General features: G+C 38.2%; 1 protein-coding gene across 13 annotated transcripts in view; it reads left to right on the forward strand.

Moving 5' to 3' along the window:
* Positions 1-24,351, forward strand: part of PLCB4 (phospholipase C beta 4) — a 183,742-nt gene that overhangs the window by 106,528 nt on the left and 52,863 nt on the right. For all 13 annotated transcript variants that reach the window (XM_071805675.1, XM_065833746.2, XM_071805674.1 and 10 more), the window contains 8 exons: positions 9,030-9,109; positions 9,654-9,707; positions 14,460-14,541; positions 15,649-15,749; positions 16,362-16,419; positions 21,170-21,278; positions 22,891-23,101; positions 23,735-23,828. In XM_071805675.1, coding sequence (XP_071661776.1) covers positions 9,030-9,109; positions 9,654-9,707; positions 14,460-14,541; positions 15,649-15,749; positions 16,362-16,419; positions 21,170-21,278; positions 22,891-23,101; positions 23,735-23,828 — 789 coding nt within the window. The remainder of the gene's footprint in view (positions 1-9,029; positions 9,110-9,653; positions 9,708-14,459; positions 14,542-15,648; positions 15,750-16,361; positions 16,420-21,169; positions 21,279-22,890; positions 23,102-23,734; positions 23,829-24,351) is intronic.

Genomic DNA, 24,351 nt, shown 5'->3' on the forward strand with positions numbered 1-24,351 from the left:
ACCAGCAAATATGGAGCATTCTGTAACACGTCTGTGTGCTGTGGAAATAGTGACTTTATCAGCCTCTGCGTGCATGGTGATCTGTCAGAAGTAGACACTGAGACCATGAGGTATAGGACACAGCTTTCCCTCAACTGTTTAGGCTTGCACAGCAGACTGTGTAATGGTCATGCAGTGCATCTGTAACACATAGGGATGCTGAAGGGAAGTGCAATTACTTTAATTTTCCTGATGGCTAGAGCTCAATCCTCCAAAATTTTGTTCAGTGATAACCTAATTGTATTGTATGTTCATATTATTTAAAAGTACAAAAGCAGGAAAGAAAATTCTCTACAGTTAAGGGGATTCCAGTGTACCCAGGTTTTTTTCTGTTTCCCGTTGACATGGAACAGTCTTAAGAAAACAATGGTGCTTTTTTACACGTCATCTTTCCTTAGCACTTAAAATTGCAGTTCACAATGCAAGTTCTGTGGCTCCACCAGGGCCTGGTACTTGATCTGTCTGCTGTAAACTGGTCTGAGAAACTTGATCTAGAGTACTGATAGTATGTTACTAACTTAGATCCAGAGATTCAAGGGATTTTTTAAAATAAACCTTTTTTTTTCTTCTTTTCTGATTATATGTGCTTAGGGTGTATTATAATCTATTTTGCCTGTGAGGTAAACATTGAACACAGTAACACACACCTGATAAAGCCCCTCCTTTTAAACCTAAACGTCTGTTTGCCGAAAGTGACATCACTAAATCCCTTGGCAGACCTGGTTGAATTTTCATTGCTTTGGAACCATACCTCTTTAAACACTGCCAGTACTGAGTAAACTCCATGATAGGAGACATACTTGTATAACTTATGTGGCTACACTGAATTGATTTTACTGTGTGTATTTTCAGCAGGCTTTTAGGAAATAACATGCCACAGTTATGTTTTGAAAACATTTAAGAAGCAAAGAAAGGAGATGCTGGCACCATTCACCTTTATACTTAACCCAACAGTGTCTCTGATTCATTCTGAAAAGAAAACGCTGAAGTTATATTTTTTAGCCACCTGAGGTCTTAATAAGCTGGCTTAAACTAATTGATTAGAGAGGGGTAAGTTGGCCAGTTATATAGACTGTCACAACTGATGAGCTGATTATGCTAAAATATCTACTCCATTAACCATCAAGATACTTATTGGAAGTGGTGTGTCATGCTGCAGACAGCTTGTGGGTGGACTCTGATAGGCCCATAAATGTGATAGTCCTACATTTGGGAGTCTTTTCACCAAAATATATATATATTCAGAACTTGTCAACAATGGTGATCCACCTGATCTGATATGTTTGAGGCACAAGGAAGAGGGTAAAGTAGATCAAACCAAAAAGAATTTGGAGCTTTCTAGGGTACCTTTGCTGGACATCTGGGAAGTAATTTGGCCTGTGCTGTATTGGCTTTTTGTATATGGTAAGAACATCAGCTTGCTACTATACTTCTGTGTTAAAATAAAATTTTCTAGGAGCTACCTGCACATGGAGCTCTTCGTGCTTAAGTCTTCCTGTTTTGTTCATAAGGAGACATCTTTTTTCTGGGACATAATAAATTTCCTCTAGAAGAACTGAGTCTTTGCAAGGCATTAAGTAGCTATGTAGCTACTAACTGCAGTTTAAAACAGGCCTTGATTTAATCCATGTTCAGAAGTAAGCCCCACTTGTGAAACGACAGAGGCAAGAGTTTGGAGAAGGAGCAGTGATTGCAGCTGAGGCAGCTCAGATATGTGTAAGGGATGCATCTGGACTGGCTTCTGCTGTTTCCTTCCCTGATGTTGTGAGGAAGGCGAGCATTACTTGTAGATCTTTTGTTTCTTGCTCAGATAAACCAGGGTCAGGATTGGTCGACACCTGATTGGAATATTTTAAAATAAGGGGATTTGGTGACAGATCTAAATACAAAAGGCCAGAAGCTTTCTGCCCAGAAAGAGGGCAAAAAGATATTCTGCTTCTGTACATAGTATTTTAGAATGGGACAAGACGTAATTGTTACTGACTGAAGACTGCATTACAACAGGACCGAGTAGCCGTGGCAAAGAAGAAAATTAATGCAAGTTCCTGGCTTCTTCAGGCTGCCCGTGTGAGAAGCGGTGTTGGTGGAAAGCAGATGCTACGATGCGGATAGGGCAGGGTGGCAGAGCGTGGGGACAGTCCCTTAGGGGCACCCTGACTGTGGCGGGTGAGCATGTGCAGAGCTACTCCCTGCTGTGGGCAGGGCTGCTCACAGGCTGGCTGTTGTGATCTGTCATCTTCTCTGCACTGGGACAGCCCCACATTCCTCTCCCTCTTGTAGCGATGTGCTCAGCAGGTCTGGCCAAGTCATCGCTGAGCTCCAAGTATAGCTATTCCAACAGCAAGAGTGTGTTTATTATCTCTCCACTTGTCTCCAAGCTTCAACTCTGGTATTTACATTCTATCTACTTAAATTTTATTGGTGTTTTCAGCTGAGAAATTGGTTTTCATTTCCACTCTTAAAACGAAGCAACCACAAAATGGGGTGTATTCTGTCTCTGATTGCAAGCAGCTGTTGTGGTCCACTCCTAAAGCATCTCCACTGTGGACGTTGAGAGCAACTGTAAAAGTTGGAATTTAATATCTAATGTTTGGAATGCTGATTAAATCAGGTCATGTAAATTACTGTGAGGTAAAATTAAAACACACACAATATTAGAGGTGTAAGCATATGTGTGTGTTTTTTATTTTTGCTTCTCAAATGGGCTTTCTTTGACCTAGTAATCTGATAATCTGCTTTTTTCAATCTAGGACATTTCAAAAGGCCTGTGAGTATTCGGGGGTGAATTTCCTTAGTGGAGAAGCGATGTAGTGCTGATGTGAAGCCTTAGAGTATGGTATGTAGGCTGGAGTAAGTCCAATAAAGCTGTTGTAGTTCAGCAACCCAAAATCTGGATTTCTTATCCACTTTGGCAATGCATTAAGGACTTTAATTTAAAAGATTAACCTAAGTCAAGTCAGCTCTTTCTGCATTCTTTAATATTACTGCGTACCGGGGTAAATTCGTCCTGGCAGTTGTTCTTTCCCAGATCCAGCTGTGTTGTTGGGAAGAGCCATCTCTCCAGCTGATAGTTTCTGTCCTTCTGCCAGAAAGTACTGCTCCCACTGCCCTGCTGACCGAGGACTTCATGTGAACACTCCTAATTCACTTCAAGGAAGAACCATAGCATTAAGCCTAGGTCACCTATTTAGGGGCAAAGCTCACACCAGTGTTGAAGATAACCTGGCTCTGGGAAGTGCTGATGCAGACGATTCGTTTGGTGGTAGGCAGGGAGAGGAGCAGCTGCAGCGGAGACAGGGTGGGAAGGAGAGCAGAGTAACCTTTTACACTGGCATAGCTGGATTTGGTAGAAAACAGACATTTTCTACTGGTGCGTTACTCACTGAGACAGCTAATCACACATTGATGGCTAAACTGTGAGGCACCAGCATGAACAGCAGGTGCTGAAATGCTTTATTACTCATATGCTAACAAATAACTTCAAGTAAAAGGTGAGCTTTATCTTACAGCTAATAATAATATGGCATTGAAGATGAAAGCATTTCATTTTGACATTCTTAAACTTCTCAGCTTTTCAGTTGAAATATTTTTTTCATTTTAAAATTGATTTCAGTTGGTTTAAAATGGTTAAGCGGATCACTGTGGTTTTGTTAAGATGAAACACTTCAAGCTGATCACTTTTGTTGCTTTTCTACTGTATGGCTCTTTTTGACTTAACAAAAAAGTTCTTTTTCAGTTGATAGTGGCTTTCTTCCATGAAACAAGCTGTTAACTATTTTCACAAATTGTATTGGTAGGAGGGAAACTAGAAGGTAGCGGAAGATTCCCACAGGAATATCTCACAGTCACATTACAGAAAAATTCTGTTTTCCCATAGCTTTGGCTTGTTTTGATGTTTCAAAGCAAAACTTTCCAAGAAACCTGCAGAACATACTTGAACAGATCTCTAAAAGTCTGCTGCTGCTCTCCTTGTCCCGTTATGTTAGTACATGGCTTATGTCTCATAGCCACGTTTCTAAACTATGACGATCTTAAATATATAACCGCAGCTTACGTGTGTAGGTAGCCATGTGCCAAGTGTGTAATCGCGTGTTTTCTAGAGAAATCTTCATATCCTAGCCAGCCTGTAGTTAAGCATTTGTGATTTCAATGCACCTTTTTCATGTACTCTTTTGTCTGTGCCACCTGGAGTTCTGAACAAATCAAAAACTTCAGCCCTGGTTCTCCATAGCCAGGAGATCTCTCTCACTGTGTAAGGCTCCACTTTGTTTGTCTTAGTCTGTATACAAAAGCAGCCAAAGTGTGTTTTCCAGCCACTTTCTGAGCAGACCCCTCAAATACTGGAAAAGTCATTCTGGGTTGGAAAGCTTTGTTCAAGTGGGGAAGCACATCAGGCAACTCCCAATACAGAGTGTTTGTGTGAGCCTCAGCTTGCTTGATGAAATACTTGAAAGTAGGAAGACTCCCTTTCATCTTTGTAACAGAATTTTTGCAGCAATACCCTGCAAGCCTATGCTGCAGTTGGCCAGGTAGGGGATGGGTTTTACACCATCACTTGTCTGCTCTCCTTGCTTTTGCTTTCTTGCATTAGAGGTATGGTAGTTTTCATAGAAGAGAAATTACTTTTGAGACATATGCGCTGAGAGAACAGGGACATCTACTGGTCATAGCCTCAGTGAAGGAAGACGAAGTACCAGGGAATCCTGCCAGGCTGTGTCTGTCTTGGTAAGAATTGGGAAACTTGGTTCTGTTCCCTGTGGGTTTCCTGAACCTTCAAGGTATCAAGCCCTTGCCTCTGGCAGCCAGTCACAGGCACTGAATACCAAAATCAGAGAGCAGTGTCTCCTTGCCTACTCAGCCTTCCCGATGCTTGAATCAAGTAGAGGGCAACTGTGGAGAGACTGCACTGTGAAAAAGTGAAGGTAAAATCTCAAGAGGTCTGAATAATACTGACCTCATCTATAAGTAAGCCATGTGTGACCTTGTCTAGAATTTAATGAGCTGTAGGTTGTAGTGATTTTTAGCCTTTCATAAATTTTACTCTTTTTAAGCCTTCTAAATGAAATGTTCACGGCTAAAAGAGAGCTGAGAGGTCAAACTTATCTATGCGCCCTGCCACAGCTGCCAGTGTGTCTTTGATGAACCCCAGCTAATGCCAGGTCACTAAGTGCATCGGAAGTATTTGAGTACTACAGCAAAAGCTGAGAGTGTGCTGCTTTGATCAATTTTTCTTGCATCTTCTCCTTATAGAGATATTTGACAATATTGGATCTTGTTTGAGAAAAGCAACAGTCTGCTTAGTCCAGCCTGCAGTATACTTAGATTTTGACCTCTTGTGTCAGCCTAAGGGTCTGTGTTTAAGGTGTGGTTGTCTTTGGTTTTGCATCTTTTCATTATGGTTGTTTCTCTGGGCTTAGATATCAGGGCCCAGATTCCTCTTTTATATGAACCTGGACTAATTCTTGGTATCTAGAGAGCCATTCAGGAATTACATTGACAGAGTAAAGGTACTGAACCGTATTTTGAAAATCTGAAAATATTTAGCACTAGCATCACTAAGAATCAAACGTCTCATGTACTTCTGCCAAAAACATTTTCTAACTCTATTTTCTGTAGGACGCAAGTGAAGTGTTTCCTATCTACCCCATTTCAGAATTTCAACTTATTATAGGGTTTTCCTTCTTTGTAGAGGTAGTGATTTGGAAATGCTGAGCATGAAAAGAGAATTGAGGATCTTTATCCTTGTTTGCTCACATAGGTTTGCTCACAGGTCTTTCTGCTTCACCTGTAAAACCAGGAGTGCTGTCATAACATACAAGCAGGGCTATTGCTATGTTCTTCATAGCACATTATGTGAGAAAAATCTGAGATTCTCTTTCATCCCTTCCACGGGGTCATCAACCAAGTGTACATTAAATCTGGGAATGGTTTGTTGTCAGGAAAGCAATATATTGCCAGCTTGACATTTGTCAGGGTATTCAGGCTTTGCATATTTTGTGAGTATCTGTGCACTGGATCACAGTGCCTTTAAAGTGATTATGAAGATAGTTGTTATTTGGAGACTATTCTGGCTCAAAAGGACAAAGTTTAAATGTGTTGCACTGAACCTGTATATTAACCTATATGTGGGGAGGTTTTTTTGTCTTATGTCATTTGGCTTTTAGGTAGTACGTTTACAATTCAGAAGCATTTCATTTTTTTTTCCTTAGCTCTCTTATTAATTTAGGGCTGGCTGGTAACTGTGAGGAATATCTGATGAAATGCTCCAGAAATTGCTTTAGCCCCAAGCTGAAGTACAAGCAGGCAGATGCTGCATTGTAGTGCTGCTGTGTTGAGTGGAACAGACGGGCAAATGTGTCTCTCAAACTGCTGTGTCTTACCCAGGGGACATTGTGCCATAGATGGACAGAGACTCTTAGGTTACCCCCTTACTTGATGCCAGCAGAGATGTGATGATTTTGTGGCTTTTCAGTGTTTGGCTGTCGTTCTGTGCTCTTTTGCTGTGAGAGAATGCAGTTCCTGATTTGGCATCTCTATCAGGAAAGGGCATTATCACTGAAAAAAGATTAGGGAGTCCTCTAAAGTGGGAATCATCAGGACAATTTCTGCAAAGAAATTACTCGCTGAGTAGTTAGCATATTGATTTCTCTCTATACGTGTTTTCTTTCTAGCAGTGTTGCTTTTTGGCAACTGTTCTTGACTTAGAGAAGTAACTTCAGAACTGAGTGCTGTGTAACCTTAGTCTAAATGTTAGATTTTGTTTTATCAGGTGTAGCTGCAATCAGTTGCCTTCAAATCGGAATGGATCTGTGTGAGTTGATTTCCTGTTGAAATGGTGATACTGCCGGTACTACTCCAATGGGGCTTTTAGTAGAAAAAAATGGGAGGTTTGAAAGACTGAGGATCATTTACAACATGCATTTTGTGTAATTTAATTTTATAAAGGTTTTTTGTTTGCAGTGAATATGTGTCATTTTACTTTATGGGTCAGTGTTGAAAGGTTGAGGAGCTTTTAAGGGACTACTGGCTAATCCAGATCATACAAGCATACACTTTTGTATAGCTTTGACGGTGTTAATACAGCAGTAACGTTACATTTTACTGTTCAGAGGAAAAGAGAAAAACAACTAAACCACCACAACAAAACACACTTATATAGTTGAGGATAGTTGAATGATAATTGAATTTTGGTGGTTCTAGGAGGTGGAAATGGATGTAAGAGTTGTTCATGCATTTATCCTGAAATCATCACTAGCACTAATCCTATATCATCTTAGGTGAGCGAACTTTTGTAGGAAAAGATAAGTGTTCCCTAAGTCTATCCAGGGCTTCCAGTTATATTGGTTCTAATAAATAGTATCTTTTCCCATGAACCTTGCTTTCTTTATAGCCCTAGGCAAGTACATCTGTACTATCCATACTGAGTACATCCGTACTAAGTCATCTTATCTATGCAGTTGGGAAAAGAGAAATGGGAGGGCAGACTGTTACTGGTGGGTTGTTTTCAAGCCTGAAAACACACCTGAGACAACCTCAAACAATAGCTTTTCTCAGAAGTCAGACTTCTATTTTTAAATGATATGCACTTATTCCATTAGTTTGCATGTTCTATTCAGTGCTTCTTGAAAAGGATAGTTTGAAAAGAAATAATTGAATATTAATAAATGTCTTAATAAATGGCTACTTTTCCTGAAGCAAAATAGTTTTATAAGGTGAATTTTTAAGTCTGATTAAGAATTTCCTGTTTAAAAAGAAGTTTGTGATGTGCTTGTAGTGTGTCACGAATACAAGTGGATGTTGAAGCGTGTTTATCTACTGAATTGACACCTTAGAGCTTATTTTAGCCCATAGTGATTTACTGCCTACAGTTTACAATATGCCATTTTCCAAATTCATTAGTATTCCTCCTATATAAATGATTTTTTTTTTCATCTGTTTTGTAGATGTACAGCACTAATTCATGAAAAGGAAAATATAGTCATCTGCATCTATTTATAAGTGTCAAATTCTGGATCCTGCCCAAGTCAGTTCAAGCTACATGCACAGAATTTGGCTGGAAGCAAGAAGCTTCTTTATTCATAAGGTTAATGTTAAGCAGTGGACGAAATCCCATCTCAGTTCTACCAGCGTAAATTATCTGTTAAGTAATCCTAGCATTACAATGGCATGACAGAGATTGAACTTGGCTTGTAGTGCTGTCATTTTTTTTCTCTTCCTATAGCTTTATCCTGGCAGGATTCTTGCTGAAATCAATGAGTGTTCGTGTTAGGGCCTAATTCTTAAGCTTCTTCTATACAGTACTGCAAAGTCTAGGTACAAGCCATAGTAGAAAAAATATATCCATGAAAAGGAATTGGATAAGTGCTGTAATGCTGCTTTTGGCTGAGGGTCATCCCAACGATAACTGGAATGTTTTGCTTTTTAAGGATGAAAGCAAGCAGGACTTGAATATGTAACAGGATGTCAGATGAGGCCAGCATCACTGAACAATTGATGTGCTTCCCTGTGCTTTGCTCTAGCTTATTAATATTTTGTTACATTCCTTTTCTAAAACTCGACCAGTTAAATATATGATCACATATTGTATAATGTTGCTTAGTAATAGCTAATATTGCCAGCTGCAACTGAAAGGGAGGCATATGTTTATATGGGCTATAAACAGAAGGCTTAATAAGTCAATCAACAGACTGCTTGCCTTTGTTAACAATAAACTGTTTGAATAGCACCGCTGATGCTACATGTCATACTTGGAAGAATGGAAAGCACAATCACTTTGTTTAGTGAAGGATGAAATAGTAATAGGTAAAATGTGGCTGGACTTTTCCGTGGCATTATAGGCTGTGAAGTGGGCAGGTTTTTTCCTCAACTCAGGTTATTAACATTATCCTTAGCTGCAAGGAAGCAGAGCCTTCCCCCATGACAGATTTTCCTACTTCTTTCCCCTCTTCTGTTTTCCTAATTAGGTGTTTCTGTATTTTCGTGTTTTTCAGCAATGGGTAGAAGGGCTTGGATCCATCATACATAACTTTAGAGCTAACAATGTCAGTCCAATGACATGTCTCAAGAAACAGTAAGTTTCCTTCCTCCCCTTTCTCCTTTATTTTTCTGTGCTTGTATTTTCCTTGTATTTTATTTTTTTAAATAATATTTTGTTTTTCATAGTTCAACATTTGCAATCACAAACCACTGTAATAAAGAAAATGGCGTTAAATTAGTTTAGGGTTTATCTTTCATTGCGATCAGAAGAAGTCTAAAGTCTATATCTGACACTTGCCCAGGAGAAATTATATATATATTTAATGTAATGATATTGTATGTTTTAGTTAATGTCTGGTTTGTTCTTTTATTGATGCATATGCAAACAAAACCCCCATGAGTCTTTCTTGTCTTCATACTCATTTTAGTTGATGTACTGTTTCTTTTGAGATGCTTTTTGCCTTTACAGTTACAGAACTGCTCTGCCTCAAGCACTAAGTGGTTGAAGAAAACGTTTTTATTACAGAACAATTATTTGTTTATACTCATTTCACAGACTTGCCAATAATCTAAATATAAGTATCTAGATCCCAATTTTAATAAATAGTATTTTAAAAATATTCCATTCTTCATTTCAGCTGGATGAAACTGGCTTTTCTAACGAACACAAATGGGAAAATTCCAGTTCGGAGGTAAGCATGACTGGGAGTTCAGGTTTTTATCAGGTACTGGTTGTATAATGTTAATAAAATTCTGTGACTTAATAATTAATTATAATATCAGTTTTGTTACTAATACATATATAAAAATAAGTACAGAACTAGACAAACTTGGCCAAGTTCTGCACCTCCTTCGTGAACTAGGCAGGACTTTATTTTTTCTCTGTTGCAATGAAGATATGAATGCTTGTAATTCTTTTCAAAGTCATTTAGAGCTGAATTTTCTCAACTTAAAACTCCTTAAACTCCGATATGGGTTTTCCAGTTGTAAAAATTAACAAAATACTTAGCAAAAGAACTATAAAAACTTACAGGCCAGTTAAGGACAAAAAGGGACATTTTAAAATGTAGTTCCTTGTAAAAGAGACAGATACAGCTCTGCCAGAAATGCTTTTGCTTTTATAGGAACCCCCAGGATAATATTTGAGTTTCTCCACATGGAAAAAGAATCATTGAGTTAGTCGTTGTTGTTAACAGAAGGGCTAGAACAGTGTATTTCTTTTTGTTCAGCTATTAACTATTACAAGTTACTGACTTTCCATCCTCTGGCTAGGCAGTAATTCTCCCCCCTCCTGCTCTAGAAATTAGTTCTTGCTGTTACATTGAGCTTCTTTCCTCCTTATGCATTCTGTGAAACCCCACTTTTGGGGCATGCTGTTTTTTCATAAATAGAAGCTCACAGAAGGGAGCAAAAAGGAGGACTTCATAAGATAAGCCTCACAGAATGTTTTTTATTAAGGAAGAAAGAGCATTTTGCATCTATGGAATCTGCAAAAAGACAAAGAGCCTGCCATGCTGCCTTACAGGTTTCTTTAATTTCATGACTCAAGTGACACCTTGACAGTGTTAAGGCTGTTTCAGTGTATAAATCTTTTAGCTTTCATGTTGCCAAGCCCCTGCTTATTTCTCAAACTTGAACTAAACTGCCATGGGGCACCCTCTGTGCAGAAGTGCCATGAGGAATATCAAATGAAGGGCAAAGATAAGAGAAAAATACTACGGGGAACAGATTCATTTTCAAGACTCTAGAGTTTTATGCCTTTGTTTGAACATAGAGCTTTACTCCTTGGTATGAATCTATAGGGCGTTAGCTTGTCTGAAATTGTTTATGCCTTGAAATATTTTACCTTGCATTTAGTGAGGCATAAATTGGCTCCGTTGTGCCACAACACACTGATTTGCCTATGTAGACAAGCTTGCGTATTGCTGAAGAGAGTCCAGTCCACTGGTTCCAGTGTATTAAATCTTCCTGCCGTATCTGCAGTTTTGATTTTAGATGACTTGAATGATCTTTTGAAGTTGAATCATTTTTCTTAAAAATTTTACCAGTTCCACGCATTTGGGTTTTTTTCAAATTTGCACTATTTCCAGGTTCCCATAAATCGGTCTCTTGCAGCTTAATTTATTTCAAAAGTAGTTTGCAGTATGAATTTGTAAGGGCTCCACTATCCCACGCTGTGCAGAGGGAAGCTGATTGTTCTTTACATCTGGATGTTCCAAGGAATGTGCCATGTTGGCGTGGGTGAATGTACCAAACTTTTGGGGTGACAGGACTAGGAGAGATGTCAGTGAGAGGCTGGAGGAAAGGTGAAGAGGAGGAATATGAATGAAGGGGAAAAGCAGCCTGGGGATACAGGTAGGAAGGTTATTCTCTCCTGGCAGATCTATTAAGCTATAGGAATGTGTATCACCAGATCACCTGTAGTTCATTTTTACATAGAAGTGCAGTGAAACACCAAGAGAAAAAAAAAAACAACTCACCTGGGAAATCAGAGCTCCTTGAGTTTCTTTTCAGGTTTAAGACATATTTTTACAGCTAGCACATGGCCATAGGGAATGATGAGCCTTAAGAAGCTCCGTAGGCTGTTGGTGGTAAATGGCATAAATATTCCTGATTCCTCATTAGTACAGTTGGGTGTTGCAGAGTGGTAAAGGTTCTTCTTCTTCTGGATTTTAATGTACTGTGGGGCATAAATCTATTTCTATCAACCTAATGTGTTTGGGAGAGAAGAAATTCTGGCAATTAGTGATATGAAAACCTTAGGAGAGCACAGATAAGTCTTTTGGACTTTAATAAATTTTAGCAGTCTGAGTCTAGAACTACATCTACAGATCTTAAAAGGACAGGGCATTTGGTAAGATATTTTATATTTTCAGATTTTAACACTACTGTAGATGATGACTAAAAAGGTCAGCCTTTAAAGAAATTGATTTTATTTGGTGTTCGCAACTTTCTGTTGGCAGCAAATGGATTTTCCAAATGCACAAGTTGCACCTGTTCAGCTTGAGCCTGTTTAGAAATGAGCTTTGCTCAATCTGTGCTTATCCCTTGAATAACTACGTTTAAAAGGATTTAAGCTAATTTAGCTTCTAACTATGAAATAATATATATAAAAAATGAAAAAGCTAAGCTATGAAAAATGAGGCTTACATCTGTTTTACCGTATAGCTTAAGTTAATTTTGAAATTACACTTTTTTGATAAATATGTTTTGTATTGATTACTCCAGAGTGTCTGGAAGATGTATGTTTCAATACTCAGATGATGGTTGGAAATTGTAGTTTTAGATAATTTCTTCTACAGTGTAGGCAGTGGTACTTCCAGTTCTAGCAAAACTGATGAATTCAGTGGAACCAAGGTAAAAGATTGAACAGTTTATGTGTTGGCTTGATTTTTTTTAAGTAATGGCTGGAAAGTGGTGAAGGTCTGAAGTAACAAAGTCATTTAATCCATTAGCAAGCACGATAGACTCATACCCCTCCGTCTCAGATTTGAGAAATATTTGGACTATCTATGAGCAAGTAGATTGACATGTTAGCATAAAAAGCCCCAAACCACAGTAGAACATGAGGAATAAACACCCATATGTATGTATTGACCAGTAACTTGCCTCTGAAATAGCCAGATTTCTTCCAAGATGTACAACAAGGGGAATGTAAATCTGCTCAGATGAAGTCTATTCTAACAGAGGGAAAAGTAGTTTTATTCACAATATCCTTAGCAAAATGAAAGTGTCATGCTGTATTTTTACAATCTTTTCTGATTCATGCAGTCTTTTCCAGACTGCTGCTTTCATTACAAATTACTGCTATGTTTGCTGTCATCTTTGGTGAAATAAAAAATAGTTTGGCATCAAAAAATAAGTTCCCTGCAGCCATGGAATATTGGCTCACAGTTTCTGATTAACTACTTATGCTTTGAACTAGCGTTTTACATGACATTTATTATTGAGGCCCGATTCATTAGCACAGGCATATAATTTTTTTTCTGGGCTTGGAGATAGGTTGTAAATTGTAGAGCTCTGTGGTTTAGAATGCATAGAAAAATAAACGCCTGAAATTTTTAAGAAGCAAGTGCCTAAAGTTAAATTCAGTCTGTATTTTAGTGAAAACATTTTGGTACTTATCAGCTTTGGAAAATCAAATAACATATTTAGATACCTAAATAGGGACATAGAAATCTAACTGTTGTAAGAACCCAGTAAAAAAAGACCAAGATTTTTAAAAATATTATGTTATCGTTTAGATCTTTGGCTTTCTGATCTTAATTTTATTAGTACAAAGATATTTACAGAGGCGGTTTAAAGTATTTTGGAGAGTAAACCAACTGAATTGCCATGGCAACAAATAACAGCAACAGTTTCATGTCTATCACCATGTGAAATTATTTAGTATGCATGAGATTAACAAAAAAATCTCAGCAAGCATTTGTTTCATTTGATGATAAAAAACAGCATATTCTTATCAAGCAACTGTAGAGTCTTTCCCAAAGTGCAGCTTTTGTTAGCATTAGAAATAGATGTTGCATACAGACTTCTGTTGTTGTGGGACACATCATTTTAGCTTAGACCCTATGCAGAGGGAAGGAGAGCTGTCAAGTTTGGATCTACTTTTCCAAAGTTAGAGGTTGGTCAAATTCATCTCAAATGGAAACAGGAATAGACCATACGCTTCCACATTAGTCACACCAAATAGCTAAGCTTTAATTGGATTTATTTAATTTCAAGCGAAACCAGTTTGTCAGTCTCATGCGTGGTGAAATCACTCCTGTTTTGCGGAAGGAGGTGGATGTTAATCAGTTTGGTGGAAATACTTAAGGGGCAGCTGAGACCTTCGTAAATGAGTTGTGTTTAGTATGTCCAGAGCGTGGATATTCGTAAGGTGAGGGAGCTCTGCAGCTGGCATGGGAGCAGGGAATGAGATTCAACATGCATGGAGGAGTCTCTTGCTGGTAGCGACTGCTTGAAAAAGAAAGAGGGAGAAAACTGCTCTTGGGAATGGTTCATGCCAGCCTCATGGATACCCTGGGAGGCCTAGGGTAATGCTTGGAAAGGAAGGGAAGTCACCACAACCAGGAATGGCTGGAGCCACCAGTCTCCTCACTTGCAGAATCTGCTACTTTTTAAACAGTCATTTATCTATGCATGGGGTTTAAAAGAGCCAACAGAATAATGTTTTGCATGGCTCTGTATCCCAGTATATTGGAAAAAACCCTCTTCTGTTCTTTTTTGCAGTTCATTATTTTGATACATTTTCTAATGGATAGCTTGTAGGCAGAGAACTGCTGCCCTATGAAGCTTAGGGCAGTTTTTCAGCTGAGCTATTACTTGGAAGATGCTTACATTCATCACTTGAAGCCAGAGGAAAATGTTGGCAGTAAAAGCAAGAGAGAGAGAAGTGACTAACATTTCTCCTTTCCCCCTGCCCCCACTGTTTTTTGTTTTAGCATTACCAGAACCTTTGCATCAGGTAAAACAGAAAAAGTGATCTTTCAGGCACTTAAGGAATTAGGTCTTCCCAGTGGAAAGGTATGTAATGGTTTTGAAGAACTTTTTTGCATACAAAAAAGTTGATGAATCATTCACATTCGTAGCTGTGATCTAAGTCATTTGCATCACACAAAAACATGCCTATTGTTCATAAGTAACTTATTCATCACGGTGGGTTGTTTACTGAAACAGAAACGTAATTAAATGTGGATGACATAGCAGTCCTTAAACTGCTTAGATGAAGCTTCCTTTCTTTTCAGTTACAGACTACCTTTCATGCATTTATACAAAGTATATGAGCACAGAATATGCACATGATTTTTTTTGTGTGTGTGTGCTGTCCTCTCAGCCACATTTCTTGGGCTTCACCTGCTCTTTGTCCCCTCCTGTTGGAGGCCTGCTGTCCAGCTCTGCCCACTGGCAGCAGGAGGCCCTGCCAACAGCCCCAGAGAGGTGGTGCCTGCTGACAGTTGCAGCTTGTTTTTTTGGCTTTATTCCCTGCCCAGGCTCCCTTGTTTCCTTTTGGAGCCTCCAACCCTTGGTTCTTGGCTTGTCTGCAGCAAGTGCCTGGTGAGGGGCCCCCCTGCAGGCTCAGCTCGCTGTCTCCAGCCAGGGAGAAAGTCGTGAATCCCCAGCTGTCGCAGTGCTTGGCACCTGAGATGAAAATGTTCCTCTCTGCTGCAGTGCTCATCTTGTTCAGAGGAGGACATGATACTGAATGTATTAATGTTAGCTCACAGAAATTTTACGTGCCCTATATGAGAGCTGCTTTGCTTTTTAAGACCATTGCACCAAACCTGAGGCTTTTTCTTGACGTTCCTTGGCTTCAGTATAAGAATCCTGAAGTTTGTACGCTATTTTGGGTTTTTTTTTAAACTGCAAAAGAAAAATAAAGACTCTTTCAGTTCTGTGTTTATATAGAATTGATGTTGCTGTGAGGTCAGAGTATAAGTACTTCAAACAGATCTGCAATAAAGATGGATTAAGAACTGTTTTCAGAAAATACAAAAGAGACTAGGTAACCGTATATTATGTAAAAAGTTAAAAACGTTCCCGATTGCTTTTGCTGATCTAAGATATGCTCTTGGGAAAAGAGCATATTAGTTCTCTTTTGCTGGATAAATGTACCTTTGCATTTTGTTACAGAATGATGAAATTGAACCTGCAGCATTTACTTACGAGAAATTTTATGAGCTCACTCAAAAGATATGTCCCCGAACTGACATAGAGGACCTCTTTAAGAAGATGTAAGTTCAAATTTAATATAATTTGCTTTAAACTAATTTTGCTGTATTTTTAGTCCATATCTAATAGTAATAGAACAAGGTAAAGATTATCTAACCTTGAATCCTAGTAGCATCAGCAGTATTTTAAGACAAACTCAAGTCTATGTTTTTCCCCTTCCCTGTCAGACTGTTAATGTAAAAGTTCACTCTCTATTTTAGAGCAACTTTTACATGAATTAGAGAAAGCACCTGGAACTTTTTTTTTGCATTGGCTTTACTAACTACTGTAATTTTAACTTGCTCCTGTAGGTGATTAACAAAGTATGTGAACTAACTAAATTACATAAGTAATTTGAAGTTTAAAAAGTTTCTTCACTCAATTTATTCTCAGCCGGAGGACTTACATGTTGTTTTATGAAGTAATGTTTGTTAAGTTATAGGAAGTACGGGAGATATACTGTGCCAAGCATAGACAGTTAGTATGTTTTCTGTGACTGTCCATTTTAAGATTATAGAGCTACTTCAGGTAGAAAAGTAGGTGGTTTTAAAAGTAACAACAATGTCAACATGTAAATCATACCTACTGTAGCATCGTATATGAAAACTTACATTCTCTAATAAATTTCTTTTCAGCAATGGAGACAAAACTGATTATTTAACGGTAGACCAATTAGTGAGCTTTCTAAATGAAGTAAGCTTTTTCATACATTAACTACCATACAAGTCTGTCTGCAGTGGCTTGCTTCTTCCAATCTTCCCATTGCATGAATCATGTCATTATTTGCTGTGCTTTTGATCCGCTGATCTTTCCATTATGGTAACATCCAGGTGCAAAAATCAGCTCCAACCTTGTCTGTTGTTGTGCTTTCTACATGTTGGCTTTGCAGATTGCATCTGTTGATTACTTGCTGTTGTGCTATGTTGTGTGTTATGTATGTTTTATACATTTTATACTGTTACATTTAATGCTGTTTCAAGTAAAATACACCTGATATTTTATTATAAGCAGTTACTTTACCTGTCGGCCACAGCTAAATATATCTGGTAGTCCTTCTGAATAACAGAGAAAATGAAGTAGGCTTTTATAAACAGTAGTTTGATTCTTCTCAACAGTATTATTTCAATCTGTTATAAATCTAAGAGCTAAGAGGGTATTTTAAGATTTTATATATGTTATTTTAAAATACTATATCTGCAGAAAAAGATAAAATATTTTTATTGCTCTATTTCCCTAATGCAGTTGCTGACAAGAGTATTTATTAATGGTATTTCTTAAAAATATCATGAGTGTGCAAAGTAGTTCAATAAATAGTGTGGGGGTTCTATTCCTAAAGCACAGTAAGTTATAGAAGATGGACTCATTCAGAACTGCGACATTAAGTACACTGTGTAGATTTGATGAGAACATACATATGGAAAACAGGCATATTCTACTTGATTTTGTACTTGTAGATTCTTGTCATCTGGAACATGGATAGCTGCTTTATCTCTTTGCATGATCTTTTAGGAACTGGGTGCATTGCCAAAAGTCTGCCCATCTAAAATTATTTTACTAGTTATAAATGTATTTTGTATTTATAAATGTATATGTTTATATATCTGATACTGCTGTATGAAGATTCAACATATATCAAATTTAGAATATCATTTTCATTTTCAGGAGGCAATGCATGCCCTACTCTTCACCAAACCTAAATTACATGGAGAAAGAGTATTCAAAAATATAGATAGTGAGAAGATTAACAGCTTTAGGACTAATGGTTACACACTTGGGGCCCTGGTTCATATCCCCATAGTTCTCTCTATTAGCAAATTGGAGCACGTGCTTAATCTTAATACTGAGAGATATTCTTTTGTCACAGCTATTTACAAAGTTCAGTATCTCCATGTTTGCAGGACTGGGGTCATAGCTAAGCTGTGTCATTTTTGTTTTCTGCATTGAAGAGAGAAAGGGTTACATTGTGATTGAAGTTCTAAGTGATCACCATAAAGTACCTCAGCCCCATAATTCACTTGTTGTGATAGATACACTTCACTGCTTGAAGCACACAGCCCTGGCCACACGTTAAACCATATTAGCTTCTGACTCTTTTTTTAGTGTTATTCCTCATTTTTCATTAAATTACTGTTTTTTCATTATTTTAAACTTGATCTCTGTAATTATTTTAGCTTAGTGTGTTTCCTTGAAGCCCAAACTTCTGAAGTAGTGCTGCCAGCAATTGTAAGAACGTCCTGGCTATCTCAAGGAACTGATTACAGAATTAAAATTGGATTGTGGTGCTCTCGGTTTTATATTGTTGTAGCCATTCTCTTTGCAGAATCAGAAGTCTTATTTTATGGGCAGTATTGGAGAAAGGTGCATCTCGTTGGCTACGTTCTTATTGACACATTTTGCATTTTGAAATCTTGTAGTTGGCCCTTCGGTTGGTGACCAGAGCTGGGAAAAATTAGTCAAGTGATTTTATAGAGTAGGACATTCATTCTGATGACTGAAGCTAATGCCTTTGGCTCTGTGCTGCAGGTCTTCTGGTCTCCAAATAGAGTTTAGAGTTTTGGTTGTGATTTGAGAGGTATTAAATGACCCAGAATCTCCCTTTTGAAGGGGTCATTTCTGTCCCTTTGACAGCTGGCCAACACTGCAATTAGTGCTGGTTAATGCTGGAAAGTATAAAAGGATTATTATCTTTATATAGGAGAGGGGAGTTACTTGGCAGAGCAATTCTTCATGAAAGTCTTTAACCTAAATCATTTTGAATTCACTAGCCTCCAGGGCATGTTGCAGAAGCTCTAAGTGTTATGGGTTTTTAAGGGAGCACAGAGGATACGTTACTGGGTATGAGTGGCGAGTGAGCTGCTTTCCTGGAGTTCTTCCAAACAGCTGTCTCTGTTTGGTTTTTAAGTGCTGCTGGTTGACAGCTGATTTAATTGTATATCAGTATTAAAGCTTCTGGGAAGGTTTTAGGAATTTACTTAGTGTCAGGAACTGACTATATTGTCTAGGTCTTTTTGAAGTCAAATTTTGAAAAAATAAAATGTAGTAAAAAAAAGAACTGAGATCACTACTAGTGAAATTTGCTCCTGCTGTTCATTTGCAGTGATAAATTAATAAGTCAAGTAACTGTCAAAATGGAAATTCAGTAGTCTGACTAGGACTCATCCTTTCTCCTGGGAAGGAAGTATGAGGTGATCCTTTTCTATCCTGCTCTTTCCCACTTCCTCTCCCTCCCTCCCTCTTGCTTGCTCTTCTTCCCTCCTTCCCACTCCCCTGCTCTTTTTGTCTCCCTCTGGTTTTCATCTCCATGAAAGGACACCCCTCTACCTGCTGCACAGGACAAATTCAAGAAGCAAAACTGGTTCTGGCACATTGTTAACTGCTGTGCATCTTGGTTTGTATCCACTCGGAGAGGAGATGGTGGGCCAGGTTAGGGAATCTTTCTCTCTTTGCAGAATCATAGGACATTCTTTGTCCCCATACTTTCAGACAGTTCACCCTCAAATGATAACTCGAACAATCAATAGGACTTTGACAGACATGTGTGATTAGGCCTGGGACATGTTTTCTTTCTAGGTGAAGCTTCATGCTTTTAGTTTTGATCAGCTTTTGGGCTACAACTTCCCTGTGCCAACAAGCTCAGTAGTGCAGAACATTTTACCAAGAGGCGCTAGTAAGCAGTCATCCTTTTTTTTTGTAAGAAAAGTGTAATCAGTTGTCAATTTTGCTTCATTTTTTAAAGTAAGTAAACTTTAAAGACACATTTTTATTCAAATGGAAAATCAATAATGACAAATGATCATTGCTACAAGAAGAGGTTTTTTTTCTCTTAGCTCCTTACAATAATGCTGGGACTCTTTCTCAAGATGCGTTTTGCTTTATCCCATTTATTTTCTTGTGTTTGATATGACTAACTGTATAAGAAAGAGAGTAGGGAAGTGCACTTTTCTTGAGTTAAGAACCTTCCCTACTATTTCTTCCAATTGTTTGAAGTGGTGTATTGTCACTAATGGTATAAAGCTTGTCATTTGTCACAGTAGACTATACTGTTGCATGCCAGTGTTGAGTTGCTGTTGTGTGCTGCTTAGCAAGTTATGTTCTGCATCCATCTGCTCTGATATCATATTTCATCTGAATTTTACTTAGATATCCAGCCTGCTGATCTGTAGTGAATGAAACTGCTGTATTTCAAATGCTGCAGACTGTCAATAGCATTACTTGAAAGATCCCTCCTTAATTGCATGATTAAATTGGCATTGGTTGTAATTTCTTGGAATTAATCAAGCACATGCACTAAGGTATTAATTGTAAGAAAAGGGATCAAGTGTTTATTTTTTGATTGGATATTGCTTTTTTCTTGAAAAAATGTCGAAAAGTTTACACATAAGAAATTACAGCAAATGCTGATAGTGCTGTGCCAAGCCATATCAATGCCATCCTGTCCACTCCAACTTATTGATCACCAAAATGGGGGTGGCCTGTTACATTTCTGAATTCTGCTTAAACTAAAGCTTGAAAACTATGCACCTACTGGAGTAAAAGAGTGTTTTCACAGTCATATTTATTTATTTATGTTTTATTGCATCTGCTTACATGCCACTACTCCGTTTTCAGTTTTCTTTTTGGTGGAGAATCAGGCACACAGTGTGCAGCTCTAATCCAGCTTGGAGAGAAACAAAACTACCATAGCACACATTAAGCGAAAACTTAAACTCTGAGTTTTAGTAGTGGATTAGAAATCACTGCTAAATTGTAGCTAAATATTACATATATCATGAAAACCTAATATTGTAAATTATTGAGAACTGAAGAGATGATACTGTGAAGCTTTTTTAAGTCATATAAGTTTATTCTAAGAACCTATACTGTTTTTTGAATAGTTAATAACAATGTTTCTACTATTCACAAATAATCCTCAGTAGTTGCATATTTCTAAATTCAGGTTTCAAATTCTGTATTTATAGCATAGCTTTATTTTACTTTTAATTTTTACTTTAGCCGTAGGTATTGCTGAAGATCGGCATTTTTGCAGAGGTGATTACAGTGCCATCTGTCAAGTCTGTCAGTTTACATGACCTACAAAAAAGATTAGGGAGAGAATTTACAAAGAAGAGAGATTTAGCTGTTTACTTTCAACATTGCATTTGCACGTATGCTGTGTGCAGTCATTATTCTCATAAACAAGCAATAGCAATATGATTGCACTGGGGTTTTTTAAAATACTTTTATAAGCAAACTGCCTAGGTTTCTTATGAAAGATAAAGTTTGTTTTCTGTCTAAAGCTAAAGTTACTGTTGAATATTCTGTAAGTTTTAGGGCTCCTTTTTGTTGTTTTTTTTTTTTTTTTAAATGTCCACTTCTTTCTTTCTCATCTGCAGTAATGAAATGCTCTTGGATGATAGCCATGCACTATATTGTTTTGCTGAATTCCGTTGTTTTCTAACCTTAGCATCAACGAGATCCTCGGCTCAATGAAATTTTATTTCCCTTTTATGACACAAAAAGAGCAATGCAGATAATTGAGACATACGAGCCAGATGAAGACTTGAAGAGAAAAGGTAAATATGGGAAGGAATTTAGTATTCACTGGTTTGGGGCATTTGGAGAATTCATTCCAAAGCATCCAAACTCTTAAAAGGGAGCTTACAGTCCTTGCGGTCAAGGGGCAAGCACTGGGGTGGCCAGCTGGTGAACTATATCAGGAAACCGATCTGCTGAAAAATATCTCCCCCCTCAAAATCAGTGGTTTTCTAGGAGGATTATTTCTCTGATCCAGGTTGTAGTGTGGCTACACAGGCAGCCATCCTGATACAAAGCGGTCAGTGCACGTCAAATATACCAAGGCCATTCTGATGAGCACAGAGAGCTCTGATAAGTTGCTGAAGTCTCAGCTATAGTTTGCACAGAATGCTTGCTCACCTGTGACTTTTTTCCACCAGATGATGCGCTAGGAGTGCGTATCATATGAGATGATTTGTGCTGCTGCTTTTAAGTTCTCAGTGACCAACAAAATAAAAAATTTCTTGAAGTTGAAAATTCCATTTCACCCTGTTTTTTCTTCCCCTTCCAAAGCTCAGAATCAGCTGAGAGGATTTGAATAAGACCTTCCAAACAGTTCACTTCTGGTTGACACAAAGCACAGAAAACTTGAGCTTCAGTAGAGGATTTATTTCAGAAAGCTAGGAGCAGAATGGAAAGCTGGATTTATCTGTATAAGAGAAAAGTTGTCTTAAACAAAATAAAAGTGGGACTCCTGCAGCCCGTGCCTTAACAATAGCTGAGTGTTCATACATGGCTTTAGAGAAAGCAATCTCCAAATTAGTGCCAGATAACTATTCTTTGTAGTGACTCTTAGTGAGTAATCTCTTCTTCCCTAACCCACATCATTTTTCAGTCTCTTGGCCACTTTAAAACTGATATTGCATTACTGATTATTCTTACTTTATCAATCAAGGGATAAATTTTAATGAAAACATTTTTTGTATTTGTGAAGCATATAACAGCTGATAAGAGAAAGGTGTTAAGAATTCTGTCCTCTGAATTACTGTCCATCCCATGTTCCTTGTAGAAAATGACTTGCTTTTCATTATAAAGGAATAAACCTGTATTTCAGTCAACTCAAAGGTATCTTAGATTTTCCTAATGCTTTGCAAATGAACACTTGCAGATGTTTTCAGGTACACCTCCACCTGTTTTTGTCAGTCTCTGCACATACTGCAAGCTGATTAACAGTGATGTAGTACAGTCAGGGCAGGACTAAGTATGAAAGAGGGGAGAAAAGTACTGTAGCAGGCTGGTACATGCAAGCTCACAAAGTCCCAGAGCCCAAAATTATTGGGAGCATTCTGAGGAGATGTCACTATTTATTAGCCTTCTCTCATCCTCTTGATACCTTAGGTCTACTAATGGTGAGTGCTGGATGTTGGCTATTGAGCTAAGTGACCATCTGATTTTTTTCCTTATGTTATCTGGGAACACGATGGCAGGTTTTGCACGAGGGACGCAGTTACTGGTCAGCTTGGAAAACTGGAAGGGGAGAGCTTCGGTTTGCTTGCAAAAGCCTTTTTAAACATAGCTTTCGTACTAGGGTCCCTGCTGTATGAGACAGTTTGATTCCTGCCCACTCTAAATTTCTAGGAGTAATTTACCACTCTTTCTTCTTCCTTCTAGGTGTCATATCAAGTGATGGCTTTTGCAGATACTTGATGTCAGATGAAAATGCCCCAGTTTTCCTAGACCGTTTGGAATTATATCAAGAAATGGACCATCCTTTGGCTCATTATTTCATCAGTTCCTCTCACAATACATATTTAACAGGCAGGCAGTTTGGTGGCAAGTCTTCAGTGGAGATGTACAGACAAGTGCTTTTGGCGGGATGCAGGTTGGAAGCAGGACATAACAGCCTTTAATATTTGTGAATCTAATACTTGAAACCTACATAATATACCTTGGTGTTGATATATTGCATAATTGAATGTATAAATATATTAGTGTGGTAAATGAAAATTACATATTTAAGATGCTATTTTTGTCAGAAAAAACATTAAAAGGCAATGGAATGTAAAAACTGATGTCAGGAGAGAGTTTGTGAAGAAGATAACAGAAATTGGGTCTTAAAATGACAAATGAAGAATTTCAGAAGGCTTTCCGCTTTGTGATTAAGAAGGCTATATGTAAATGAGAATCAGTTTATGATTTCCTGCGTGATTTCTTGAAATACTGGAATGTGTCACAGTTAACTGAGTAAGAAAATAAATTAGAAGAGTTTTACAGTGCTGAAAACATTGAAGTTCTGGTGCAAATATGTTGACCCACACATACTATATTTAAGGTAGCATACCCAAAGTTTTAAAGCAGTCTGAAATTACACATGTGCAGCTTAAAATAAGTTGTATAATACCCCAAACTGCTTCTTAACTTACTACTCTGAACATCACAGTTCAGAACTTGTCCTGAGTAGATCGCCTGTACTGAAACAATAAGGAATCTGACATAATTTTTCTTGGGCCTTTAGGTGTGTAGAGCTGGACTGTTGGGATGGCAAAGGTGAAGACCAAGAGCCAATAATAACGCATGGAAAAGCAATGTGTACAGATATTCTTTTCAAGGTAAATGCCTGACTGCTACACCTGGCAGTAAGTCCCAGTAGAACCCCTGGACAAGGATCCATGCAGGACACTCTCCCCTCCTCAGCACCCAGACACTGCTCCTTGTGACACACCAACAGACTGTATAGACATGGTTTCTTGTCCCCAGATCTTAGGGCTTGTTTCCAACTCACATCATACACCCCCTGTGTCACGTCTGCCTTGCCACAGAAACTTCAGGAAGCAGGCTTGCTTCTTTTGCCCCGTATTTTCACATCCTGTGGCTCTTTGCGCCACGGAATAAATACCTTGTCTGTTGTCTGAGAAGTTCCTTAGTTGCGGAAAAAACCTGAAGATGCAGAAGTTATTCTGGAAGTAGAAATTCTCCATGACAAGAGAAGATGGCAGTGGGTCCAGGGGTGAAGCTGCCATTGCAGCTGCTAGTGCAGTGAGGCACCCATTGGGCACTGAGTCCAGGGTGTTGCAGGGAACAGGGAAGAATGAGCGCATAGTTTGTTCTAGTTCTGTCTTAGTATATTTGAGA

Source organism: Patagioenas fasciata, chromosome 3 (genome assembly GCF_037038585.1).
Source record: "Patagioenas fasciata isolate bPatFas1 chromosome 3, bPatFas1.hap1, whole genome shotgun sequence".
NCBI classification, from domain to species: Eukaryota; Metazoa; Chordata; class Aves; order Columbiformes; family Columbidae; genus Patagioenas; species Patagioenas fasciata.